Source organism: Ambystoma mexicanum, chromosome 8 (genome assembly GCF_040938575.1).
Source record: "Ambystoma mexicanum isolate Mex_15411 chromosome 8, UKY_AmexF1_1, whole genome shotgun sequence".
NCBI lineage: Eukaryota > Metazoa > Chordata > Amphibia > Caudata > Ambystomatidae > Ambystoma > Ambystoma mexicanum.
Window position 1 is genome coordinate 175277905 of NC_090929.1, and position 26944 is coordinate 175304848.

The window sequence follows — 26944 nt, forward strand, 5'->3', positions numbered from 1 at the left end:
TCCTGGGGCCTTCCCATTAGGGAGGTGTGATATGGCATCCTGGACCTTCTCAGCCGTAATTGGGCTATCCAGGTGTTCTGTCTCCGGGCGTGTTAATTATTTCATGTGTATCCCGCTTAGGTATTCCCCTGACCAGCCTCCTCCGTGTCCTGTACTTCGCTGGCATATAGTGTTTCATAGTATTGGGCAAATCCCTGCGCAACGTCATTCGGTGATACCGGTCCCCCTTCCCTTTCCCCCTCCCCCGGATCTTCTAGTTTTGTCACCCATCTTTCCCGCCTCTGGGCCCGCAGTCTTGCTGCCAGGAGTGCATCCGCCTTCTCGCCCTTCTCATAATACTTCTGCTTCAAATATCTCAATTCCCCTAGGGTTTCTCCCATACCCAATGCCTTCAGTTCCGCCCTTCTGACCCCTACTTGCTCTCTGAGCTCCTCTGTCTCCCTTCCCAGCATGCATCCTCTCTTCTCTTTCCACTATTTCCTCACAATTTTCTTCTACCAAGCCCCTCTCCCTCTTTCTCCTCGCTCCCTCTCTTATCAGCAGGCTTCTCCAGGTGGCTTTCCCAGCATCCTAGACCGTCTCCACGCCTACTTTCCCAGTGTCATTGAAATCAAAATATTCAGCTATCTCTGTGGCCAGACGGTCGGCGAAGATGGGGTCACTCCAGAGCGAGTCGTTGCACCGCCACAAGCCCCTTGGTCTAGTCCCGTGATATCTAGGGTGCTGGTCACCATATCATGGTCGGACCATCCCACAGACCTTATATTGCAATCTATAACCCTCGAGCTCTGGTCCTTGTTTATAAGGAGGGAATCCATCCTCGTATATGTTTTGTGCGATGGGGAGAAGAATGTGTATCCCTCCTCCCTGGGGTGCTTTAGCCTCCTTACTGCCAAACTGCGCTGATCTGGTGCCAGGCCAGGTGACCCCATTTATCTGCCCCCTTGTCGGCATTCCCCTCCCTTGTCTTTCTATCCCAGGTTTCATTTGCCCAGGCATTAAGGTCTGCATGTATAGGTTCGCCGCCCGCTCCTGTATTCTTTCCAGCGCTCCCTTTATGAATCTTTCTTGTCCCTGGTTGGGAGCATATACTGCTGGCAGTAATAAGTTGGCTCCCTCCAATTTACCTTCCAATATTAACAGTCTGCCTTCTAATAGGTTGGTAGCCTCACAATCTTGAAGTCGATAATGTTTGTGGAGTATTATGCCCACTCCTCCTTCTTTCACACTCCCTCCGATGCCTAGTGTATTCGCCCTATTCTCCAGCATGGGGTCTGGCATGGAATCAGTATCAGTTTCGTTTCTGATCTGTCTTTCTCAGTAGTAACCAATCACTGGTCTCTGGTTCATACTGCCCCCAGCCAATGACTGCCCTCTCCCTAAGCCCCGCCTCTGGTAGCCATCCTCAGATTTTTACCGCATGCTTAAGTGTTGGGAGTCCTCGTGTTTAGCTCTCGAGCTTTTGCTGCGTTTTTGCGCTTTTTTCAAAGAGAATTTCTCATTTTTCGGTCAAATAGAGCCTCAAGCTCCATCGTCTCTACATCCGATTAACGGATATCCGTGTCAGATTTTTTTCTACGCCCTCAAGGGTGAAGATTTCGTCGAGTTACGCTTCGTGGGGGATTCCAGAAGTTTCTGCGGCCTACCCGGACATGGCCCAGGAGAAAGGAAGCTCGACGTCCAGAAAGCTGTTCAGGGTTTGCCCTGGATGCCAGCTACAGAATGTGTTCAAGGAGGACGAGCATTCGAAATGTCTCTACTGCCTTCACAAGGACAAAACGCACGTGGAGAAAGACTGTGCGTTTTGCAGGAACATGTCGGAACGGACCATCAGGGACGGACACCTTCGTCTCTCCAACTGGCTGGAAGGAAGGAGTCTGTCAGGTGAGAAGAAGAAGAAGTCCGAGCAGTCTAAGTCCTGCGAGGGCGCCCCGGCGACGGGGGCCCAACAGAAGGCAAAGCACCGCAAGTCAGCGGGCACCGGGAGTGCCGAACGGTCGGGCTCGTCGGCTGCCAGGCAGGGCGCGCCTTCCCCAGCACCATCAACCACGAGCCAACGCTCTGGTTCGGGGAAGAGGAGATCCGAGAACCCGGGTAAGCCTCTGGAGAGGCCCCGGTCGACCTCGAAGGATTCGGCCGAGGGGGAGTGAGGCGGTGACCCCCTCCCCCCAAGGTGAAGGCCTCAAGTGCGCCTAAGGCGTTGAAGGCCTTGATTCACCCGGCCAAGGCCTCTATCGAGGAAGTCGCGGCGGCCCTGGCGCAGCCTGTAGAGGCTACACCAGTGGAGGCGACCTCGGGCCCAGAGTCTCCCTGCCTCCGCGGAGGGAAGCCTCTTTCAGACCCATCGAAAAGACCCCCGTGAAGACCCCGGCGGAAAAAGAGGGGGGGCGGTGGCCATTGTGGATATGGACACAACATCCGAGGAGGAGCTGGCAGAAGTCCTAGAGGGCCTCGATGAGGGCATCGAAGTGGCCCGTCCCCACGGGTGGGATCCCGACGAGGGTGACGAGAGTGACGGCGGCACCGGAGAGGGTCCTAGTCAGCCGTCGCTTCCGGAGCCGCAGGATAACTCGGTGGCCATTTTGTTGGCAATACAATCCTTATCTTCAGAGATAAGGGCGAGATTGCCCTTACCACCGACGGAGGACCCGGTACTAGGTCCGACGGAGGAACCAGAGCCGGTCCTGGCGGGAAGCCCCCCAAAAAAGAGAAGACTGATCCACCCAGCCCTGTCTTCTCAGACCTTGCGGCCTGCTCGACCTTTACCCACGTCCCCCTTCCCTGGGGATGACACGGGAACAAACACGGCCACGACGGGTACCGACGACGGCGGTGACGACGGGACAGCTCCCATCACCAGCCCGGGCCTCCCTGTCCGATGGGATCGGATCTTTCCATGCAATGATCGCCAGGGCATCCAAGCTTTTTCAGCTCTGCCCTGAAGAGAAGGTTTCCTTTACCAACGGCACGAGGCCAGGAGGAAGTCAGTCCTCGCCGTGCCTCTGCTGGATGACATCTGGGACGAGGGTCTCACCCTTCTCAAGAACCAGTCTACGACGCCTGCCAAGAAGGATCGGTACGAGAAGAAGTACCGGGTCCCTGACGCGGCCCCTTTGTGCCTTGGGGCACAACCTACCCCGGGCTCGGTCGTCTCAGCGGTGGCCAAGAAGAAAGCGGGGGGGGCATCGGTCTCAACGTCAACTTCCCCGCCGGACGGCGAAGGGAAGAAGCTGGGCGCAATGGGACGACGAGTTATCTCGTCGGCGGCAATAACGATTAAGGCGGCCAACGCCCTCGCGATCGTGGCCCGCTACGACAGGGAGTTATGGTAAAAGATCGCCCCCCTGTTGGACTTCCTACCGGATGACAAGAGGGCCGAGGCCCTGGAGATCTTGCATGAAGGCGAAGTGGCGTCGGACCACGCCATTACGGTGGCAACAGACATTGCTGACACCGGTTTCCGCCAGCTAGGCAACAGCGTTTGCCTTAGACGACGGATTTCCGCATGGATGTACAAGCCAAGGTGTTGGACATGCCGTTCGACGGGAACAGCCTGTTTGGGAAAACGGTGGATGAGTCCCTCCAAGCCATCAAGGCGGACACGGAGACAGCTAGGGCCCTAGGCGTTCTCCGGCAACGAAGGCCGTCCTTTCGAAGCACCGGAGGCAAGCAGGATGCCTCCAAGGGATTTGGCGGTGGCTCCTCTGCGTACCGCCAAGCGGCCTGTTCCTCGTCACAGGAAGCCTATAGAGGACGAGGCAAGTCGGGTGGGCCCCACCGTCGTCGCCAGGGAGGCCAAGGTGGCAAGGCGTCCTCCAAGCAAGATTGAACCGACAGCGGGGTCGGGCCCCCACCGAAGCACCCCGGTGGGAGGCCGGCTGGCGTAGTTCGTCAGCGTGTGGGAGTCCATCTCCACTGACCGTTGGGTGCTGGACGCCCTGGCCCGGGGGCACGCCCTCGAATTTCTAAAAAAAAGTGCCCCCGCATTCCACCCGTGGTCAGAAAGGAAAATCGCGTCCCTCAACTGCTATTGGAGGTAAGGGCGTTGCTCAAAAAAGGTGCCATCGAGCTCGTCCCGAAGAGGCACCAGGGCTCCGGAGTATACTCAAGTTATTTCCTAGTGAAAAAGAAGACAGGAGGATGGCGCCTGGACCTGCGACGACTGAACAAGTACATCAAGGCACAGAAGTTCCGGATGGTCACCCTCCAGCACGTTCTGGTACAGCTGGAGGAGGGTGATTTCCTGTCGTCGTTGGATTTGGAGGATGCGTACTTCCACATCCCCATTCTGAAAGGACACCGAAAGTTCCTCAGGTTCTTGGTCCAAGGACGGCACTACCAGTTCAAAGCCCTCCCGTTCGGATTGAAGTCGGCACCCAGGGTGTTCACCAAGTGCCTCGCAGTGGTGGAGGTGTGGCTGCGCCTTCAGGGGATCCACGTCTAACCCTACCTGGACGACTGGCTCATCCGAGCAAGGACAAGGGAGCTCGTCGTGGATCACACAGCAAAGAACGTCCAGCTACTCATGGACCTGGGATTCTCCATCAACTTTCCCAAATCCCACCTGGTCCCGTCGCAAGTCGCACTGTTTCTGAGAGCCAAGCTCGACACAGTGGAGCGTCTGGCCTTGCCGTCGGAGGAAAGGACGAAGGCCATCCTGGGCAAGGTGCAGCGTCTGCTGGCCACGCACGTGGCCAGGGTGAGGTCCATCAAGTCCCTCCTCGGGATGATGTCCTCCTGCATATATCTCATGCGCCTGTGCAGGCTTCGGACGCGCCCCTGCAAGAGTTCCTCGACTCCCGCTGGATCCAAGCGACGGGCAGCTTCGAGAACCGGATCCCGCTCGACGAGACCTTCCGACGAGCGACCCGGTGGTGGGGCACCCACGCTCATCTGACGGCGGGCACAGACTTTCAGACCCCATCCCACCAGATAACGGTGACAACGGATGCCTCCCTGGAAGGGTGGGGGGCGCACACTAGAGAACTTCACGCAAGAGGCCTTTGGCTCCCAGAGGAGAAAACGCTCCACATCAACATCCTGGAGCTCCGTGCAGTGTTCTGGGCCCTCAGGCCCTTTCTCCCGTCCCTCAAGGGCAAGGTGGTGAGAATCTTCACCGACACCACCACTACGATGTTCTACATCCGGAAGCAGGGAGGAACTGGATCCCCAGCCCTCTCCAAGGAAGCCCAGGATCTGTGGCAGTGGGCCGTCGCCCAAGGGATGTTTCTGGTGCCCTTTCATCTGGCAGGGATAAAGAACACCATCGCCGACTCACTCAGCAGGGAGCTGCGCTCGTGCCACGAGTGGGAACTACGTCGGGATCAAGTGAATCGACTCTTCCGACTATGGGGAAAACCGCGGATCGACCTGTTCACGACGGCGACGAACTCCAAGTGCCAGAGGTTCGCCAGCAGGTTTCTCCAGCCGAGGAGCATGGGCGATGCTTTCTCGTTCCCCTGGGACGGGCTGTTCCTATACGCGTTCTTGCCGTTGCTGCTCCGACTCGTCAACCAGCTCAAGAGATCCCGGTGCAGGATGATCCTAGTCGCACGGGCGTGGCCAAGGCAGATCTGGTTCCCGGACCTTCTGGACTTGTCAGCGTCCCCACCAGTCAAGCTGCCGACGGACGCGGATCTTCTCTCCAGAGAAGAAGGCACCATTCTTCATCACGACCCGGAGTCGCTGAACTTTCAGGCCTGGCTCCTGCAGCACTAGAGTTTGGAGGGTACGATATCCCGGCTGACTGCAGAGATGGCCTTGCAAAAGCCAGGGCGTCCTCAACTCTCAAGTGCTATGGACATAAGTGGAAGAGGTGCTCTTCCTGGTGCTGTGCACAGAAGATTAACCCTTTATGGATCACGGCCCCTCAAGTGCTGCCGTACCTACTGTCGCTGACCAAGGCTGGACTGGCTCACGCCTGCATCAAGATACATCTGGCTGCGATCTCCCGATACACTAGAACCACAGGACGGGCGTCCTTGTGGTCCCATCGCCTGGTGAAGGAATTTATGAAGGGACTGTTGTGATCGTTCCCGCCGGTGAAGGCCCCTGCCCCGGCGTGGGAGATCAACGTGGTGCTGACCAGGCTCATGGGGGCGCCATTCGAGCCCCTGCATTTGGCACCGTTGAAGTTCCTGTCGTGGAAGACTGCGTTTCTTGTGGCCATCCCCTCCGCACGATGAGTGGGGGAGATCCAGGCCCTATCCTGCAAGCCTCCATACTTGACTTCTCACGACACGAGGGTGGTGCTGAGGACGCACCCCTCCTTTATTTATGGACTTCCACCTCAACGAGCCCTTGGTGTTACCGGTTTTCTTCCTGTCGCCTTCGTCGCCGGCCGAGAGGACTTTGCACTCGCTGGATGTGGCTAGAGCGCTGAAGTTCTACGTGGTCCACACTAAGAGTTTTCGGAAGACATCACAGCTATTTGTGAACTTTGGACCTGTGAACCAAGGGAAGACTCTCTCGAAGGCTTCCATTTCCAGATGGCTCTCCGGCTGCATCATGCACTGTCATCGGTTGGCAAACCGGCCGTTGCCTGGCTGTCCGAGAGCCCATTCGACCAGAGCTATCGCTGCTACCACGGCGTTCTTGTCTGGTGTGCCCCTGCTGGACATCTGCAGGGCTGCTACGTGGAGGTCGACGCACACCTTCACGAGATTCTACTGCGTCGACCGGGATTCCAAGGAGGAGTCCAGGGTCGGCCAAGCAATGCTGCGCAACCTGTTCGCCTAAGGTGAGCCTGGTGAGGAGGTAAGAATTGCTTAATGTTGAGTTGTTGATGTAATACTTAATGTTGAGCCTTTGCCACCTCCCGTTGGTTGTGCATGTGGGTACTGCTATGTATTCTTATATTCATGAGCATGTGAATCCATGCCAGACCCCATGCTGGAGAAGGAACAAGTTACTTACCTGTAACTGTTGTTCTCCAGCATGGGTCTGGCATGGATTCACATGCAAACCCTCCCTCCTACTCCTCTGCGGCTCTTCACTTGGTCATACTGCCACTTTGCGTGCTACCAAATCTGAGGATGGCTGCCAGCGGCAGGGCTTGGGGGGCGAGGGCAGTCATTGGCTGGGGGCAGTATGACCCAGAGACCAGTGGTTGGTTACTACTGAGAAAGACGGATCAGAAACGAAACTGATACTGATTTTTTCTTTACAGAGGATTCCCGGCCTGACAACTGGGAATATTCATGAGCATGTGAATCCATGCCAGACCCATGCTGGAGAACAACAGTTACAGGTAAGTAACTTGTTCCTTTCTCCGCTTCTAAGTTCCTGCTCCTCCCCTCGTACTAGCATGGTTTCCTCCAAGAATAAAATGTCCAGGGAGGCTTTAGGAAATTCCCTTACTACTAACAACCTCTTGGTCGGGGGGGGGGGGGGGGGTCCAGCCCTTTTACATTCAATGTGCCCACCTTCAGACCTTTAGTAGCCTCACCTTTCCCCATCACAGGCACTTCCTTTTGTATTTGTCTGCTTTTGACCCAGGTAGGTTGCCTCCTCTAGGTGTTAGTTACCTTTCATCAGCAGGTTATACTCAGTGTCTCAAGCTTGCCATTCTGGAGCCAGTTTTCCCATTCAACATTGTACCGAACTTTGTAACGAAAGAAATACCCAACTTAGTGTCTTGAACGTAAGTGTGGGAGACACCCCCTCTCTCACCGTGGGCCACTTTAGAGGGATTAAGACTGCCTCCCTCAAGCAAGTGTCCAAATTTTGCCTGAACATCTGCCCAGACCTCAGTTTAAATCACAGCCGCTCACCTACCTCTCGCTGCTGTCTCACTCCGCGTGCTTCTCCTGTGTTGCTGCCAATTTTCGCGGCGAGGGTCCGTTCAGCCTCATGAATTTTCACTCCGTCTGTGCTCTCCTCCTCCTTTGTGGTCCCAGTGCGTACCCCGTCCGTGGGTTGGCCCTGAGGGCCATGCGGGTCTCTTGTCTGGTGATCCATGTCTGATGTGAGATGTTGCAAGGCCTGCTCCGCCTCCTCCACCGTTATTCTGTACTCCATTCCTTCAGCTTCGTATTCAAGCGAAAAGGGGTATCCCCATCGTTATCGGGTCCCCCTCTCCCGCAGCCAGGTTGTGAATGGTTTACAGCCTCTTCTCTGCGCCAGTGTGAGATTTGTGAGGTCTTGATATATGGAAACTTTGGAGCCGTCAAATTCTATTTCATGTTGTTTTGCTCTATTTAAGACTTCCAGTCTGTCCTTGTAGCTCAGGAATCTGGCCACTATGGAGCGGGCGCCATACCCATATGGTCTTCCTCCTCTGTGTGCCCTTTCGAGCACCGTTTTGCCCCCTTCTGTTTCAAAGAGTTGATGTATGAGCGTGTGTACTTTTTCTTCTACATGCCTCAGAGAATGTCTGTTTCTTTTAGGCCCAGGATTCTTATGTTATTGCGTGTCTCCCTTTTTTCGAGATCTATCTTTAGTCTCGTCTCCTCTTCTCTGAGGTCTAGTTACGTCATTCTTGCATTCAACCGCATTTCCACCATGTCAACGTTGAGCTGGTTGTGTTCCAGTCCTTCAATTTTCCCTTCCACTGTTACAAGCATCACTTGCTGACTTGACAGGGAGAGTATGTCTCCTCTGAGGGCTTTTATTTCTGCAAGGATGTGTCCTATATCTTCTTTAGTGGAGAACGTGGAGAGGTCTATTGCTGAGGCCATTTGTATTATTGGGGTTTTCACTTTGTGTTTGCCAATACCCTCTGGGCGTCGTCTGCTGCTCCCCTCCTTTTATTCGATTTGCGTTTCACGACGTGTGCTCTAGTTGGCTTCAGTTGTGTGCGGTCCCTTGCCTTCCCTATGATATCCCGGGCTTCTTTTCTTGTTTATCCCCTTCTATGGCCAATCTTCTAGGTGGTCACTGGTTCAGTCGCTCCGGGTCACCACCCCTTTATGCACCCCTCAGTAGCGCTGTGCCGTGGGGGCCTAGGGCGCGGCTGGGCTCTTTTGGCAACTTGCTCACTTTGTGATCTTCTCCCCTTGTACCTTCTGATTTTTCCTGCGGCCTGTTACCTCTGCACTCGGAGCAATCCGTGATGTCATTGTTCTGGTTTGAGCACTGAGCTGCCCACACATGTCCACCACCTTATTCACAATGAGCGCTGACCTCAGTTCTCTCCAGTGCTTCCTCTTCAGCCTCAAGCTTGTTGTCTCTTCCTCGTGTAGTGAGGGAAGGGAGTTTGGGCGCAAGCTGTATTGCCCCTGCTTATGCATGCTACACCCCCTCCGTTAGCAGCTCTGTCCGTGTAGTGGCCCCCACATCCGGGTGCCTTGGCAGTGGTGCGGTCGTGTAGCCTCTCTGCTGGCCTTCAATACGTTTCATTGTGGACTGGTGGTCAGCACACAACCAGTGGTTCATGCCCTGTGTGTGGTGTCCACCCTGCTCTTGCCTGATCTCCACATTATTCTTGGGCTAATGTAACCCAGTGTCTTCACGTCCTTCCACTTCCAGTGCGCAGGGTCTGTCCGTCGGAGGCGTCCTCTTCGTAGCAATGGGGTCTCTGGGATGTGGGGTGCGCTTTTTCTTCCTGTGTCGCTTCATCCCTGCACTTCACTGCCCCCCTTCCTAGGGTTGGTGGTTTGCGGGGAGGCCCTCATTTGCTTGTGGGCTCCCTCTCCGTCCCTCTCACTCCTTCTATCCTCTTATGGGTGATTCTCGGTACGGTGCTTTCGGGGCTGGGGCATTATCGTACCTGGGATTTAAAGCAGCGCAGTCATCCTCAGACGCCTCACGCTGGGTCCCCACCTCTCCTTTCATCGTGAGGGGCTCTTTCGGGGCGGAGCGGCCTGCTCGGGTCAGCCCCCCACGGTCTCTCACTTCTCTGCTCCCTGGGCGGGAGCCACTCCGGCTGCTTAGCACGCCTGCCGTGACCTCCGAGCAAGCGCTCTGCTCCCTGCAGGCGCCTGTGCTGTGGTGGGGGCACAGCTCCGGAGGGGATCCCCACCGTTGTTCAGCGCCTCCTGCCTTGGGGCTTGCTTGCTTGCTTCCTCTCAGCTCTTCTCATCTAGTGGCGGTTTCTCTTCACTTGGTTCGGCCCCACCACCGAATACGGTCTCCTTGCATCGTTCCTCGTTGGGGACAATACCGTCGCCATTCACCTCCTTCCCATGGGCGACTGCTGCTCTCGTTGCACTCGCAGCTGCGCTGGCCAGTCTACTTCAAACGGCTGTATCAGATTTAGTCTTCTGTGAGTTTTAATCTCTTCTCCATTTTGCTGGAGGGAGCTGTGAGCTTAAGCAGCCATCTTGTCCCGCGCCCCCTAATGCCTTTTGAGTTTTAATCTAAAGTCGTAGGTAACCCCTTTTGCCAAACTGTGGTGTGTGTGTGTGTGTGTGTGTGTGTGTGTATATTTGTTGTGTAGCAACTTTACTTACCAGTAGTGCATTAATTTTACTGAGTGATTTGCTGTGTTAAATCATATATTGTTGTACTTCTCTCTGTGGACTTCTGCTTCTTAACAGACTTTGCTCTTGTTGGCTGTACTTTACAGCAAGCCTTCCCCTTCTTAGTCTAAACCGAACTGCTCGGCTACGTTATCATTGAGCATTTGGCTTGGAACATGAGTAAACTGGTTGCGCCTTTTAAGTTGGCTTCTCCGAAACCCTTTGCGAGAGTTGGTTCAGAAAATCTGCCTCAACAAATATTTTCAGATCTTCAGTAACCACATCTCTTCTCTCATCTCGCTGTTCATTTAGGGCATCAAACTGTTAGCAGATTTGCTGCCCTTCCTTAGTTGAGCTTTATCTGGGCTATGCCTTTAGACCCCCTAAGCATGGAGGGCCTTTGCTTGCCTTGGGACTCCTTACCAACAGTGTTGCAGTACAAGCCTTCAACAGTACCTATGAGATGAAATTGAATGGATGGGTTCCATCCAATCTAGGCATGCATGTCCCACTTGGGTCTTTGTGTTCAAAACCCTCCATTACAAGAAGGGAAACCTTACTTCTTGGAGGGAACTTCGATTAGACATTGCAACGACAAAAACTCCAGATCATTAACTCACAGCTTTTTTTATTGCCGTCGGTTTTTATCTACGTTGTAAGAAGCTGATAAGGATTGAGAAAAGCAAAGCAGAAAAACAGACTATTTTTCAGAATTCTCTCTGCTTAGTTTTTCACAGCTGTCAAACAGTTCAAAACATCAATTTGGTAGACCACCGATGGGAGATTAGGGCAGCGCTTGTTCCCAAAAGCAGTAATGTCTTACAACATCTCCATCAAGCAGCCAGAGCTCAAATTCAACCAGTGAATATGTTCACTGCTTTCAATGTAAAAGAACAGCGCCTGTGCAGAGTCACTGAAATCCAAAGAAAATGTCGCCACTCCCCCATAGACATTAGTGGCAGTGACCAAGCGCTTTTAAGCAGGTCTGTGTACCTGAATGGGAACCCTTCCCCTTCCCCACTCCTGCCCTTAAACCTCATAGAAATTAGTCTTGCGACATAGTCTGAGAGGGGGCAAAAAATCTGATTCTCCATTAGAAAAATAAGCCTCACAGTACTGGGTCTTTTATAGATGGACATACTTTATGATATTCCCACCAGCAGGCTGAGAATCCCTGGAAATCTCAACTTAAAATGTATTTAATTTACAATCGGCCTGCATTAGCCGGCTGCTGCACTTCCGTTAGGACCTCCTGCACAGCCAGGCCATTGTGACACACCCAGTGTTGCTAACCCAAGTTTTATAGACCACAGTACCACTTTGAGTCTGTTTCTACCCATTCCATTGCTACCCATTGCAGATGGAACTCCCTAGTAGAAAGCAGTTTTTTTCAGTTTCTTGCTCTATTGAGCGTTTTGTTTTTAATTTATTTTTCCTTTATGAATATTTCATTTTCTCAAGGGGTAGCCAGTGCTCCCAGGGCCATCGCCTAAAGATTAGCAGATGGGCTTCAGAGATGAGTTCCTTATTCATTCAGTGCCCAGATTTAGTTCTGGCTGTAAAATCTTATTCCTTTTCGCAAAGTTCCTGAACCCCTGACCGCTATTTAATGGCTCTTATCAATTTGCTAAAAATGCCTCTTCAAAGAAAGTATTCTTGTGCAGTTAAATTGAGATTCCACTTCCAGTAGTATTGCGATTGTTAGGGCAAATTTCTGTTCCAGTGACTTCCTATTTGTGCCAAGTTACAACCCTTGCTTTTTTGATACTTACTAGAATCTGTGAAGCTGCCAGTGAAAATGAGCGGTTACTGTTGCAGTGTTGGAAATACATGTAGGTCACTCACAAATGTCTGTTCCTGCTAATCTGTTTTAATGGATCCTCTTTTGTGGTGGTTGATAACAGAAGAGGAGATTGACATGACACGCATGGCTGTGCGATTTGAGTTGGAAGATTTAAACATGAGACCAGACCCAGAGCCATTACTCACGGAGATGATTCATGCGGTAACTATTCTTGTTTCCTTTTTCTTAACCACTTTAGCTTGCTTTCTTTTGACCCAACAAGCCTAATTATTTCTGCTCTTTTTCAAAAGGCTGCATACAGGGAGAACACTGTAGGGTTGCCAAGGTTTTGCTCGGTGGAAAACATTGACAAGATCAATCAGAAAGTACTTCATACGTACCTACAGAATTACTACACTCCAAGCCGGATGGTGTTAGCCGGGGTTGGCATTGAGCATGAGCAGCTGTTGGAGTGTGCTGAAAGGTACCTGCTCTGTGCGAGCCCAGTGTGGGGCACAGGAAGACCCAAGGACGTCGACCGATCGGTCTCACAGTACACAGGAGGAATTGTTAAGGTAATTGCTTAAGCATCGAGCAGCCAACATTAGTGGCTTGTTCAAAGCAGCGACTGCCAGGATATAAAGGACAATACTCGCTGAGATGATTCGCGTTGTAATTATTCTTGATGTTGCCTATTTTAGCCACTTGGGTTTAAGCTCTTTTGACCCAAAGAGCCTAATAATTTCTGCTCTTCTTCAAAAGGCAGTGAACAGGGAGAACAAACGAAATGTAAACTTGACCTGAGAATAGAATGTGGGCTGTGTAGGCAATACATGTGATAGTGGCCATTTATTCTAGCTAATCGTTTAAGACACATTTGATATTTCAAATATTTTCTTAACCATCTCCCTCCTCCCAGCTAAGGCGTTACTTTGTAAACAAAGTAGATAGGGTAGGTAGGGTGTGCTTTTCAGTTGGTATAATCTGTGTGTCACTGCAAGTGTCTAGTGTTTGGTTTGTTACAAGTGTCTTTGGCCAAGATGTTTAGTTACACAAGAAGGTTGTTTGCAATCACACTGCGCTCACAAACTAGTTATTGTTTGTAATTTTAATTGGAAAGCAAGGCAGCCCTCTTTGTGTTTGGGTTTTGTACATATTGGATGTTTTAATATCAACTGCAATGTTCTGTGAATGCACAACTGTAATTGCACAAACTAATATGCAGCCTCAGAAGAAGAGCTCTCTAGCTCGAAACACGTGTCGGGCTGCCCTGCTTTCCAATTAAAATTGCAAACAATTGTACCTAACAGCAGTTTGTGTGTGCAGTGTGATTGCAAACAACCTTCTTGTGTACACTTTACCTGGTGGGCAACTGGCAGGTTCCCACTACTCTGCAGCCCATTCAAACTAATTTAATGTACTAGTCCGTGCACTGGACCTCGCAAGTTCCCCTCTGCCACCTTATCTGTTTTCAAGATGTTTAGTTACACAACAGCAAACATTAATTCTAATACCGGCTTCCCTGGATCGCTAAATCTCCCAGTGCCCCCATGCTCTTGTCTGCCAGAAACAAGTTATCCAAAGGTTTAGTGATAAAACCCTGCAAACGTAACTATCAGGAAAGATGTTCTTTTTGCTGCTTTCATTTTATAGACAACAATGGGACACGCCCATATTTTTGCTATTCTCTGTAACCTGTTCTGACCTTTGCCTTCCTAAGCTAATCTGTTCTGGGGCCACTGACCCCTATGACTATCGGTGTAGGAGAATTTGGTTCTCAATTGTAAAGTTATCTGTTTATTGTCTCATCACACATCACCTTACTTTGAAGTGAAATAGAGACAAATTGTGCCCCTGTAACTCACGCCGGCATCAAGATACATCTGGCTGCGATCTCCCGATACCAAGACAGGCTGGTGGCAGCGGACACTTTTCTACCATTTTCTCATGCCCCTTTTGCATTTTACAGCTTTATGCCATTTTTAGTACCATATACTCTAAAATGGCCGTGCCGCAAAAGGTTCTTCTGTCTTTTGGCTATCTTGCAGTTTGGCCTTCTTCCCAGGGAAAGCGGCACTATGCATTTGTGGCCTGATGTGAGGGCTGGGACTGTCTGGTCCCAGTCCGCATCCATATTTCAGTGTGCCTGTTGCTGAGCAGATTTGGTGGCCGGTGTCAGGAAAAATTCCCATTTATGTGAAGTTTTCCCTCCAGGTGTGTACCCCCCCCAACTTTTTGCTGCTGTTAAACGCTGTAGTCTGATTTTGCCAGTGGAGCACAGCCTTCAGCTGCACTTCCCTGGGCTTTTCGCTCATTTTATTCTGGGGAAGCTGACATGCCCTTAAAGACAGTCAGTGCTGGGAGATTTTGTTTCCCTTAGACCTTGTCAATGTTGCAACTTGTGTTGCAAGTGCACAATGTACCTTACAGTACAGTGTACTTTGGTTTTGCAGTCATTTCTCAAAAGGCCCTAGATACTCTGAAAGGATTTTTTAGATGAAGTGCCGATGTGCCTTGAACAGGGCTGGTGGCAGCTTATCTTTACATGTAATTTTAACCTTTTCCTGCAAGGTAAACCGCGTTTACCACGAATAGATGGCCTGGCTCCAAAATAGCCATGCCACAAGGTTCTTTGTCCTGTCCTTTGGCCATCTTGCCCCATCACCTTCCGCAGGTTGAGCCGACCCGGGTCAGTCCTTATTTGGGCATGCATTCTCCCGCGAAACGCCAAGCTTTTGCGGGCTTCTGCATGCCTTGTGTGTGTGCGCTTCTAGGATATGGGTTGGACTGTCTGGCTACAATACATATCCTGGGTGCCAGAGAGTCTGTTGTGCTGTGAATGCCTGGGACCACCGTGTTCCACGATTGGTCCACGTATGGTGTTGCCTGTATGTGAGCAGGTCTCCCATTCGGTCACCTCCGTTTTGGCGCGAAGGAGATTCTGGATAATAGAGGGCTCCAAACACCCATGCTATGTCGATCTCTGGAGGCATCAATGAACGAAGGATAGGATTCAAGTATCCTGAAATTAAGAAGCCAAGTCGAGGAACTGTTTGTGACTCGCTGGAAGGTTTGGCACCCCGAGGCTGCTGTTGTCCTGCTGGACCCCTCTGCCTCTGATCGAGCTAGGTCTGCGAAGAAGCTTCGACCCATTGGAATAGCGGGACAACTATTCTCGGCGCCTTCATCAAATCCTGCAAGTAAGCCTTCCTGGAAGTGTCCCTGGGCCAACCAGTGGGCTGACCAGCTTACGCAGAACCTTTGCTCTGATACCGCCGCCGTTTCGAGGAGACCCTTGAAACTTGGTACATCCCTAGCTCTGTGGTCATGGCACTCACACCGAATTTCGTACACTTGGCATTCCCAGGTCTGGAGTAATGGGCAAGAGTCTGATCCGGAGTGAACACGGTTACTGTCGCCCAGCCATGGTGACGAACTTTGCAGGCGCGCTGCTGCTTTGCCCCTGAAGCCTGCTACTCTGAAACTGGCCTGAACCATCCACCAGGAGCAGGGAAATCGCCCCTGTCCCATTTGGGAATCACCGCTGTAACTTTATCGCTGAGTGCTGCAGAATTTCTGCATTTGAACCTGCAACCGAATTGTACTCGACTGCCAAAGTTTGGTCAGGAGTGCGCCAGCGGTTGGTGAGTACTAGTGATCCTTACTGGTGGCCCTTGGCGCATCCAACCCTTTTCATGCACGAGTGGCCCCTGAGGGCCCCTCTACTTTCCACAGATTGCCTGAGCTATCAAAATATTCCCAACTCTTGGAACCTGCTCTGCCCTGTTGGGGAGACCCTCCTTGAATAGTGGGAACTTAGTCTGCATCACCTCACCTCACCTGCCTGAGCTGCTACAGGCCCTACAAAAGACCCCTTTTTGCCCATCTGCACTACCTCGTGCGCCAGCATTGCAGTACATTTGAGCCATAGGCTCCTCGTCGTAGGGACTGGACTGGCTTTCAGTTAGGACTGTGATTTTTGCAGAACTGCCTAAAAACTCTCTGCACTACCTTCTTCCTTCCTTTTCTAGGTTGTGGACTCATTTCGTGCATTAACCATTTAGGTCACTTGGTCTTGTATATATGTATTTTTGTAGGATTGTCTTTGTTTAGAAGGGTTACTGTGATTATTACTGTGTGTTGAACTTCAAAGGCCTTGAATAAATGCATTTGTATATATATAGTGTGTGTGTGTGTGTGTATATATGTGTGTATATGTATATATGTGTGTATATGTGTGTGTGTATATGTGTGTGTATATGTATATATGTGTGTATATATGTATATATATATATATATATATATATATATATATGTGTGTGTGTATATATATGTATGTGTGTATATATATATTTCTGAGGCTTGTGGAATCTGCTTAGATCACATGCTGTGCATAGGCCGACATCTAGTGGAAGCTGCGGAGTATTACAGTTTGTTTTTCGAAACTCGAAAATGGGCGTCGACACAGGCGTGCCAGTAATACTATCCCTAGTGTGACGTCCACTGTACCCAAGATCCCTCACGCGTCTAGGATCCTCAGATTGTTTTTTTCCGCCATACTGGTCGGAAGCATCTTGCGGAGTCCCCTGGCCTTAGCCATACTTTTGCTAATTATTGAAGTTTAAAATTATTTGACATCCTTCCCCACCCCAACGTCGACCCTCGACAACTCGACGACGGCTGGAGAAGACATCGACCGTCGGCTGCTGCACGACGGATTTGGGCCTCGGAAGGCCGCTGGCCTCGGCCCGGGCCTAGTAGGCCGCTGGCCTCGGCCCTGCAAGTAGGGAGAGTGGGGGGTGGTACATACTCTTCACTCTTGGTATATAGGTACACCTTATATATTTCCTACACTTACCAGCCCGCTGCCTCAAGGTGCGTATGGAGGGTACCCCTTTCCAATTCTGCCCCAAGTGCAATCGCAAATACCCTTGGGTCGACAGGCACGCCACGTGCAATCTCTGCTTGCCGAGGGACCACCCCGAAGCGAACTGCAGAGCGTGTAGTAGGTTTAAGCCTAAGACACTTAAGGACCGTTCGACAAAGCGTTGGGCGCACCACGCCAGGCAGGCGGCCATGGCAGCGGAGGGCGCCTTCAGCGATGCCGTACTTTCGGACGGCGAGGGCATCACGGCGTTGAAAGACTGCCGAGCGCAGGTCCCCGACCTCGGAAGGTTGTCCGGCAGGGCGGCTATGGGGAAGACCCCCGGCGACGCAAGCGCTACACACCCTACACACACTAAGCACACTAAGTCCAACCGAACCTCGACGACGTCGACTTCTCGGAAAGAGGCACAGATAGAACGGTCCGACTCGGTGTCCTCTGGGCGCTCTCGATCGAGATCGCCTCATGACGCAAGGCAATCATCCACTCTTGCCAAGAGTGCCTCGCTCCCTAGATTAACGGAAGTTCGGAAGACGAAGACGACTTCCACCCCCAGGCCGCGCTCCAGGAGACCGAGACCGCAGTTAACACCAGCGAGGCCCCACGGTCGAAACGCACAGATACCTCTCCCGACCCTCGACGCCAGGCGTCGAAAGTCTCTGGGGCCTCCAAGGGGCAGGGAAAACATTTTTCCACGCACGGGGAGGGGGGGGAAACAGCGGAAAGCATAGCCTTCCACTCCTGTAAGACCATCCTTCCACCCTAAGCAGACAGACAAACACAAATCTACTGGGACATCAACATCTAACAAGGGTACCTTTGATAAGTCCCCTAAGTTGCCTACTAAAGTCATACCCTGTTCCAAAGAATGGTCCAGTGAAGACATAGACAGGGTCATGTCAAGGATGTCTTCCTTGGCTGATTTTTATGACAAAAACCCAGAACATTTCCTTTCGTATGACCCTCAAGGGGCCACACCCTCAGGCTCCTCTGATCCTATCCCCCTAAGTAAAAAGGCCCGTTTCGAAAGACCTGAACCCTTCGAGGTGCAGCCTTACTCTACTCCACACCCCAGATACCAAGGACAGCCTTTCCCTGTAGGGGACCAGGAGTTTAACATTATGGAGGAACAAACCGGGACTGAATACTATGCGGATGATGAGGACCTGGAGGAGGTAGAAGATGAGCAGGAAATTTACAGAGTAGATTCCCCGGTAGAGAGCGAAGCCCCAGTTACCGACTCGCCAGTTGATAACCAGCCCCTCCTTAATGAAGTTCTCGCTCGCGCAGCAGAACATTTTCACATCGACACCCACGGTGTACAGGAGGAAAGGGACTTCGCAGAAGAGTTGGTGGGAGAGAGGAGGCCGGTCGCTCAGACCATCCCTATCCTTAAATCCATCCAACGTAGAATAGATCCATCCCTGGTGAATCCTAACCTCACCAGAGCCGTCAACCCCAGAGTCGAAAAACTTTTTCGGGCAGCCCAGTCTGACCCTCTTTATATAAGAGGACATCTTAAACCAGACTCCCTAGTGGTTACCAACACTCGGAAGAGGGCTGGGACACCCTTATCGTCGTCAGAAGCTCCTCCCGACAAGGAGAGCAAAAAACTGTATGGGTTTGGCAGGAAGGTAGCCTCAACGTCCGCCTACCAAGCAAGGATTGCAAACTCCACCACCCTGTTGGCAAGTTACAACTGCCATCAATGGGAAGAGGTCGCGGCGCTCATAGCCTCTGCTCCTGAACCGTTAAAGGGCCAGTTGGCTCGGATCTCGCCAGAAGGGAGAGCCGTGTCTGGTTGCATATTAAAAGCAACTTTCGACGCCGCGGACAACGCAGGAAGATTGATAGCAGAAGGTACTGTTATCAAGAGACATGCGTGGTTACGGCAGTCGGGGTTCAAAACAGAAACCCAGGCTTCATTAATAGACAAGCCGGTGGAACCCGATCTATTGTTTGGGAAAGCGGTCGAAGACGCACTTAAGAATGCCAAGGACGAGTACGAGACTCTCAAATCCCTTGGCCAGCTTACCAACAAACCCCCTAACCAGAGGGGGAACAGTAATTTTCGTCGCCCACGCGGCCAAAATTCACAAAGAGGCAACTATGCCCAAGGACAGGGTACACAATGGAACAACAACCAGCAGTCTACCCAAAGTTACGGCAGGGGTAACAAGAGAGGTCGTGGAAGAGGCAGAGGCAGCCCCAACAAGGGAGGTGGCACGCCTCCACCAAAGCAGTGACGCTCAGTTCAGGGTCCCTTCTCACGCAACCCCAGTAGGGGGGACGCATTTCCAACTTCACCCAGGCTTGGGAAGGGATCACCTCAGACAGATGGGTGCTGTCAACAGTGTCCACAGGATATTGTATAGAATTACTGCAGCGTCCCCGGAACCACCCTCCACGACAAAGAATACACTCCTTAGAACATCAGAAGATCCTTCTCGAAGAGATCGCCATTCTGCTAGAAAAAGACGCGATAGAACTCGTCCCAGGACACCAGGTAAACAGGGGTATCTATTCAACTTACTTCCTTGTGCCAAAGAAAGATTTGACAATGCGCCCAGTATTGGACTTACGGCCTGCCAACAAGTATGTCAAGCCCCAAAAATTCCGTATGACCACGCTAGAAGAGGTAATCCCCCTCCTAAAAAAAGGGGATTACATGGCAACCTTGGATATGAAAGATGCTTATTTTCATATTTCCATGCTCCCAGCCCACAGAAAATACTTGCGCTTCAAGGTAGACAGTCGCCACTACCAATTCAAGGTACTGCCCTTCGGGATAGCTTCAGCACCAAGGGTATTCACCAAGGTACTGGCGGTGGCAGCTGCACACCTACGCAGGGAGGCAATCCCAGTGTACCCTTATCTGGACGACTGGCTCATAACGGGAGAAACCCCAGGAATTTGCAGGTCAAACATTCAGAGGACTATCGACCTCCTCCACGAATTAGGCTTCTCTATCAACGAGAAGAAGTCAAGTCTGGTGCCAAGCACCTCAAAACAGTTCCTAGGAGCAATCCTAGATACTCAGAAAGGGTTGACCTTCCCTTCGGAAGAGAGAATTCGGAATATACTACTGCAAATTCCACATTATCAGTCAGGTCAACAAATAACGGTACGCAAAGCAATGCGGTTACTGGGCATGATGGCGTCATGCATTTACCTGGTCCCCCACGCGCGTCTGCGCATGCGTCCCATGCAGGAATGGTTGGCGAAACAGTGGTCTCAGGCAAGTGGTCAGTGGGACGATCTAGTGGTCGTTTCGCCAACACTCGTACAAAGCTTACACTGGTGGACAAGAGAGAATCTCGCAAGGGGAAAACCCTTTTACGATCCCGAAGTACAGGCAGTGGTGACTACAGATGCATGCCTGACTGGGTGGGGAGCTCACTTTCTCCACCACACAGCTCAGGGTCTCTGGTCTCACTCAGTAGCCAAGAACCACATCAACCTGCTGGAGCTTCTGGTAGTATTCCGAGCGCTTCAGGCGTTCGAGCCCCATCTGCTAAACTTGTCGGTGCAGATCCGGACGGACAGCACGACAGCCATGTTCTATCTGAACAAACAAGGAGGGACTCGTTCGCCAAATCTGTCCAAGCTTGCCCAGAAAATCTGGATATGGGCACTCAGACGGAACATCTTCCTGTCATCACAACATGTTCCAGGGGAGCTCAATTCCCTAGCGGATGCCCTAAGCAGAGACTCCCTCCCAGAAGAACACGAATGGGTCCTTCACAGAGATATCGTAGAAGATCTCTTCTCTCAGTGGGGTTTCCCCACTATAGACCTATTCGCCACAAGCGAAAACAAACAATGCCCAGGATTTGCATCCAGGTTCCCCCAGCCAGACTCCCAAGGGAACGCCCTGTGGATGAACTGGTCAGGGATGTTTGCGTACGCTTTTCCACCAACTCCTCTCATCAGGAAGGTGGTGTACAAGATGAACAAGGAATCGATGACGCTCATCCTAGTTGCTCCCATGTGGGCGAGACAACCATGGTTTCCACACCTACGCAGGATGGCGGTGTGCGAGCCCATCAAACTCCCAGCCTGGTACAACCTACTGTCCCAGCAACAAAGTCAAACAGTGCACCAGAAACCCAACTCAATGAACCTGGCAGCATGGCTCCTGAGGTCATAGAGTTTGGGCATCTCAATTTACCACAGAGGTGTATGGACATCCTAAAAGAATCCAGGAAACCAAACACAAGGCACTGTTACTTTGACAAGTGGAAGAGATTCGTTATTTGGTGCCAGAATAAACAAATCTACCCGGTTGATTGCACTCCTTCTAACGTGGTAACATAATGCTCTACCTGCTGGATGCAGGTTTGGTTTTTAACTCTTTTAAGGTACACCTGGCAGCCCTCTCGGCTTACACCACATCCCATAACAGAGTATCGTGGTGGAAAGTACCAGTAGTTAAAGCCTTCATGGAAGGAGTAAAGAGACTTCACCCTCCTATTTCGAACCCACCGCCAGGATGGGACCTCAATGAGGTGCTAGCTAAGCTCATGGGGCCCCCCTTTCGAACCCATGCATAAAAGTAGTCTCAAACACCTGACTTATAAAACGGCCTTCTTAGTAGCCATTACCTCTATAAGAAGGGTCAGTGAAATTCAGGCTCTGTCAGTGCAGGATCCTTTCTTTACTATCCACAAGGACAAACTGGTTTTACGCACACACCCTAGGTTCTCACCTAAATTTATATCTAAGTTCCATGTAAACCAGTCCATCGAGCTTCCGGCTTTCTTCCAGAACCCGCAAAGCTCAGCTGAGGTGAAACTACACACCCTTGATGTGCGTAGGGCGGTCCTCTACTATGTAAATAAAACCAGACCGCTAAGGAAAACAGATCAACTGTTTGTCTCCGTAGCTACAGGCAGAGAGGGGGATCGCGTCTCTAAAGGCGCGATCTCGAAGTGGATTATCAACTGTATACAGCTGTGTTACTCTCTTTCTGAAAAAACTCTGCCTTTTACGCCAAGGGCCCATTCTACTAGAGGCATTGGGGCCACTCTGGCTTTCATTGCAAATGTTCCCCTCGACACCATTTGCAAAGCAGCTACTTGGAGCTCTATTCACACTTTTACTCAGCATTACTGCATTGACACTCATTCCAAGACAGATACACAAGTGGGACAAGCGGTTCTAAGACACCTGTTTGCTCATGACCCTTCTCACATCCCACCTCCTTCTTCTGGTACTGCTCGCTAATCTATGCACAGCATGTGATCTAAGCAGATTCCACAAGCCTCAGAAGGGATACATTACTCACCGTAATCGTATTTCTGATGCTTGTATCTGCTTAGATTCACATGCGACCCACCCTTCCTCCCCTCCGAGAGAAGGCGCATGATTGCTTGTAGTCTTACCTTTCTGTCTATCTGCTTGGATTATCTGTACTCACGCTACTCCTCATGCTTCCTCATGTCAGGAAAAAATACAATCTGAGGATCCTAGACGCGTGAGGGATCTTGGGTACAGTGGACGTCACACTAGGGATAGTATTACTGGCACGCCTGTGTCGACGCCCATTTTCGAGTTTCGAAAAACAAACTGTAATACTCCGCAGCTTCCACTAGATGTCGGCCTATGCACAGCATGTGAATCTAAGCAGATACAAGCATCAGAAATACGATTACGGTGAGTAATGTATCAATGTATCCTATATATATATATATATATATATATATATATGTGTATATATATATGTATGTGTGTATGTATATACATGTATATGTATATATATATATATATATATATATATATATATATATATATTTGAGGCTTGTGGAATCTGCTTAGATCACATGCTGTGCATAGGCCGACATCTAATGGAAGCTGCGGAGTATTACAGTTTGTTTTTCGAAACTCGAAAATGGGTGTCGACACAGGGCGTGCCAGTAATACTATCCCTAGTGTGACGTCCACTGTACCCATGATCCCTCACGCGTGTAGGACCCTCTGATTGTTTTTTTTCTGCCATACTGGTCGGAAGCATTGCGCAGAGTTCCCTGGCTTTCTTCCATTTTGCAAAAAATCAATATTCATTTCCCCATTCTTTCACTCCCACGTCGAGACATCGAAGATCGACGCCGGTCCGAAGAACAAACAACCGTCAAGAGCTGCACAATGGACTTTGGGCCTCGGAAGGCCTCTGGCCTCGGCCCTGCAAGTAGGGAGAGTGGGGGGTTGGAAACATACTCTACACTCTTATTATTTCCTACACACACTAGCCCGCTGCCATAGGTGCATATGGAGAGCACTCGTTTAAATTTTGCCCCAAGTGCAACCGCAAGTATCCTTGGGTTGACAAACACACCACATGTAACCTCTGCTTACCGAGGGATCACCCCGAGGCGAACTGCAGAGCCTGTAGCCTGTTCAAGGTGAAAACACTGAAGGACCACTCGACCAAACGTTGGGCCCACCACGCCAGGCAACTCGAGGCCATGGAAGCAGAGGGTGCCTTCAGTGATGGCAGCGACGCCGTACTTTCGGACGGTGCGGGCACAGAGGTGTCGAAAGACGCCGAAGCACAAGTCCCCGACCTCGGAAGATTGTCCAGCAGGGCAGTTATGGGGAACACCCCCAACAACACGAGCACTACCCACACCACCACCACTACTACACATAAACACTCTAAGCCCAACCGAGACTCGACAACGCGTGTCGAGTTCTCGGAAAGAGGCACAAAGAGAGCAGTCCACGGAATCGGTGTCCTCCAGACGTTCCAGGTCGACATCGCCGCACGACACAAGGCAACCGTCCACAGTTGCCAAGAGCGCCTCACTCCCCAAAGTCACGGAGGTACGTTCGTCAGAAGACTAATCTGACCTCCACCCCCGGCCGCACACCAGAAGTCGGCTCCGGCAGCCTGTTCGGCGTCTGCCTCCGAGTCCCGACGTGCGCACTCTGAAGAAAGAGACAGTACCCCCGAATCTCGACGCCAGGAGTCGGAAAGCTCAGAGAAGGTGAAAACACCAGGGAAACACTATTCTACTCATGGGGAAAGGGGTAAACAGCAGAAGAAGCCATCTCTCTTCTGCACCACAGACACAGAAGGACAGTCAAAAGTCTTCAGATAAGCAAAAATCCAAGACCCCTGTCCCTGCCCCGAAGTCCAAACTTGTTCCTCCTACTCCTCACGATATGGGAATAGAAGGGGAACCCTCTCGGGGGAATTGTCATTCCCAGCTCCAGCAAATGGAGCAGTGAAGATATAGACAGGGTAATGACGAGAATGTCTTCCCTGGCTGACTTCTACTCCAAGAACCCAGAACATTTCCTCAGTTATACCCCGGACAATGCTACTCCTTCAGGATCCAAGGACCCTCAGCCCCCTAGTAAGAAACCTCGGTTTGAGACTCCAACTCGGCGACTGATTTCAGACCCTTTTTACATCCAACCTTACCAACAGTATGGTGAGGATTCACAACAGTACGATGAGGATCCAGACTTAGTAATGTTGGACGACCAAACGGGGTGGATTATTATGGAGATGACGAGGGCCAGGATGGGGAGGAGGAAGACTTTGCAGAGGTCTACAGGTTAGACTCTCCTGTTCGCAAAGAACCTCAGGTTACCGACTCTCCAGTAGATAACCAACCCCTCCTAAATGAGGTCTTGGCTAGACTTTTGCATAGACACTCGGGGGGTGGGGGGTGGAGGGGGGAGGAAGAGAGGGTATTTGCAGAAGAACTAGTGGGAGAGAAAAGACCCATTGCTCAAGCCATCCCAATTCTCAAGTCCATCCAACGGAGAATTGATCCTTCCCTTCTCACTCCTAATCTCACTAGGGCTGTAAACCCCAGAATTGAGAAATTGTTCAGGGCCGCCCAGTCAGACCCCCTTACATAAGGGGTCAACTGAAGTCCGACTCCTTGGTAATTACAAACGCCAGAAAGAGGGCAGGGACACCTCTATCATCATCTGAGGCTCCCCCAGACAAGGAGAGCAAGAGAATTTATGGGTTGGGAAGGAAGGTAGCCTCCACTTCTGCTTACCAGGCAAGGATTGCCAACACCACCACTCTGCTGGCAAGTTACAGTTGCCACCAGTGGGAGCAGGTAGCTGCCCTCATTGACTCCGCACCGGAACCACTAAAGGGTCAGTTGGCCCAGATTGCGTCGGAGGGAAGAGTTGTGTCCGGTTGCATCCTTAAGGCAACCTTTGACGCCGCAGATAACGCTGGCCGGCTCATAGCAGTGAGCACTGTCATTAAGAGGCATGCTTGGTTAAGACTGTCAGGGTTTAAACCCGCAACCCAGGCATCCACATGCCGGTGGAACCTAATCTTCTGTTTGGCAAAGCGGTAGAGGACGCATTAAAACTGCCAAAGATGAGTATAATACTCTGAAGTCCCTGGGACAATTGACAAATAAGCCCCCCTAATCAAAGAGGGAATAGTAATTTTTGTTGCCCACGCGGCCAAAATTCCCAAAGGGGCTCCAATTATACACAGGGACATGGTACATCATGGGGTAACAACCAGCAGACTACCCAAAGTTACGGCAGAGGAAACAAAAGGAGCCGTGGCAGAGGTAGAGGCAGCCCCAGCAGAGGCGGTACGCCTCCCACAAAGCAGTGACGTTCCGCTCAGGGTCCCTTCTCACGCATCCCCAGTAGGGGGCGCATTTCCAACTTCACCCAAGCATGTGAAGGGATCACATCGGACAGATGGGTGCTGTCCAGTGTCCGCAGGATACTGCATCGAACTGCTCGAGTGCCCCCGAAACCACCCTGCACGACAAAGAATACATTCCCTGGACCAACAAAAGATCCTCCTCGGGGAGATCGTCAATCTTCTAGCAAAGGACGCGATAGAACTCGTCCTGGGCAACCAGGTAAACAAGGGTATTTATTCAACTTACTTCCTTGTGCCAAAGAAAGATTTGACAATGCGCCCAGTATTAGACTTTTACGCCCTGCAAACAAGTATGTCAAGCCCCAAAAATTTTGCATGACTACTCTCCAAAAGTTAATCCCCTCCTAAAAAGGGGGGATTACATGGCAACATTGGGCATGAAAGATGCCTATTTTCATATTTCCATGTTCCCAGCGCACAGAAGATTCTTGCGTTTCAAGGTGAACAGTCAGCACTACCAGTTCATGGTGCTGCCCTTCGGTATAGCCTCGGCTCCAAGGGTATTCACCAAGGTACTGGCGGTGGCACACTTACGTAGGGAGGCAATCCCAGTGTACCCTTACCTGGACGACTGGCTCATCACTGGGGAAACCCCAGTAATTTGCAGATCAAACATTCAAAGAACGATCAACCTTCTCTTCGAATTGGGTTTCTCCATAAACGAGAAAAAATCAAGCCTGGTGCCAAGCAGTTCCTAGGAGCTGTCCTAAACACCCTAGAGGGGTTGGCCTTTCCATCAGAGCAAAGAATTCGGAATATACTACTGCAAATTCCTCTATCAGTCCGGTCGCCAGATAAGGGTGCGCAAAGCGATGCGTTTGCTAGGCATGATTGCATCATGTATTTTCCTGGTCCCCCACGCGTGCTTGTGCATGCGTCCCATGCAAGAATGGTTGGCGAAACAGTGGTCTCAGGCAAGTGGTCAGTGGGACGATCTAGTGGTCGTTTCGCCAACACTTGTACAAAGACTTCACTGGTGGACAAGAGAGAACCTGTCAAAGGGGAAACCCTTTTACGATCCAGAGGTACAAGCTGTAGTCATTAGACGCGTCCCTGTCAGGGTGGGGAGCACACCTCCTTCACCACACAGCTCAGGGTCTCTGGTCTCACACAGTGGCCAAGAATCATATCAACCTGCTAGAGATTCTGGCAGTCTTCAGAGCGCTTCGAGCGTTCGAACCCCACCTGTTGGACTTGTCAGTACAGATCTTAACGGA

At 51.2% G+C, this 26944-nt stretch overlaps 1 protein-coding gene across 1 annotated transcript in view; it reads left to right on the plus strand.

Annotated features, from left to right (window-relative positions):
* PMPCA (peptidase, mitochondrial processing subunit alpha) overlaps positions 1 to 26944 on the plus strand; it is a 422362-nt gene that overhangs the window by 171484 nt on the left and 223934 nt on the right. Inside the window, exons 6-7 of the mRNA XM_069609581.1 lie at positions 12305 to 12405; positions 12495 to 12758. Of these exons, the coding sequence (XP_069465682.1) occupies positions 12305 to 12405; positions 12495 to 12758 (365 nt within the window). The remainder of the gene's footprint in view (positions 1 to 12304; positions 12406 to 12494; positions 12759 to 26944) is intronic.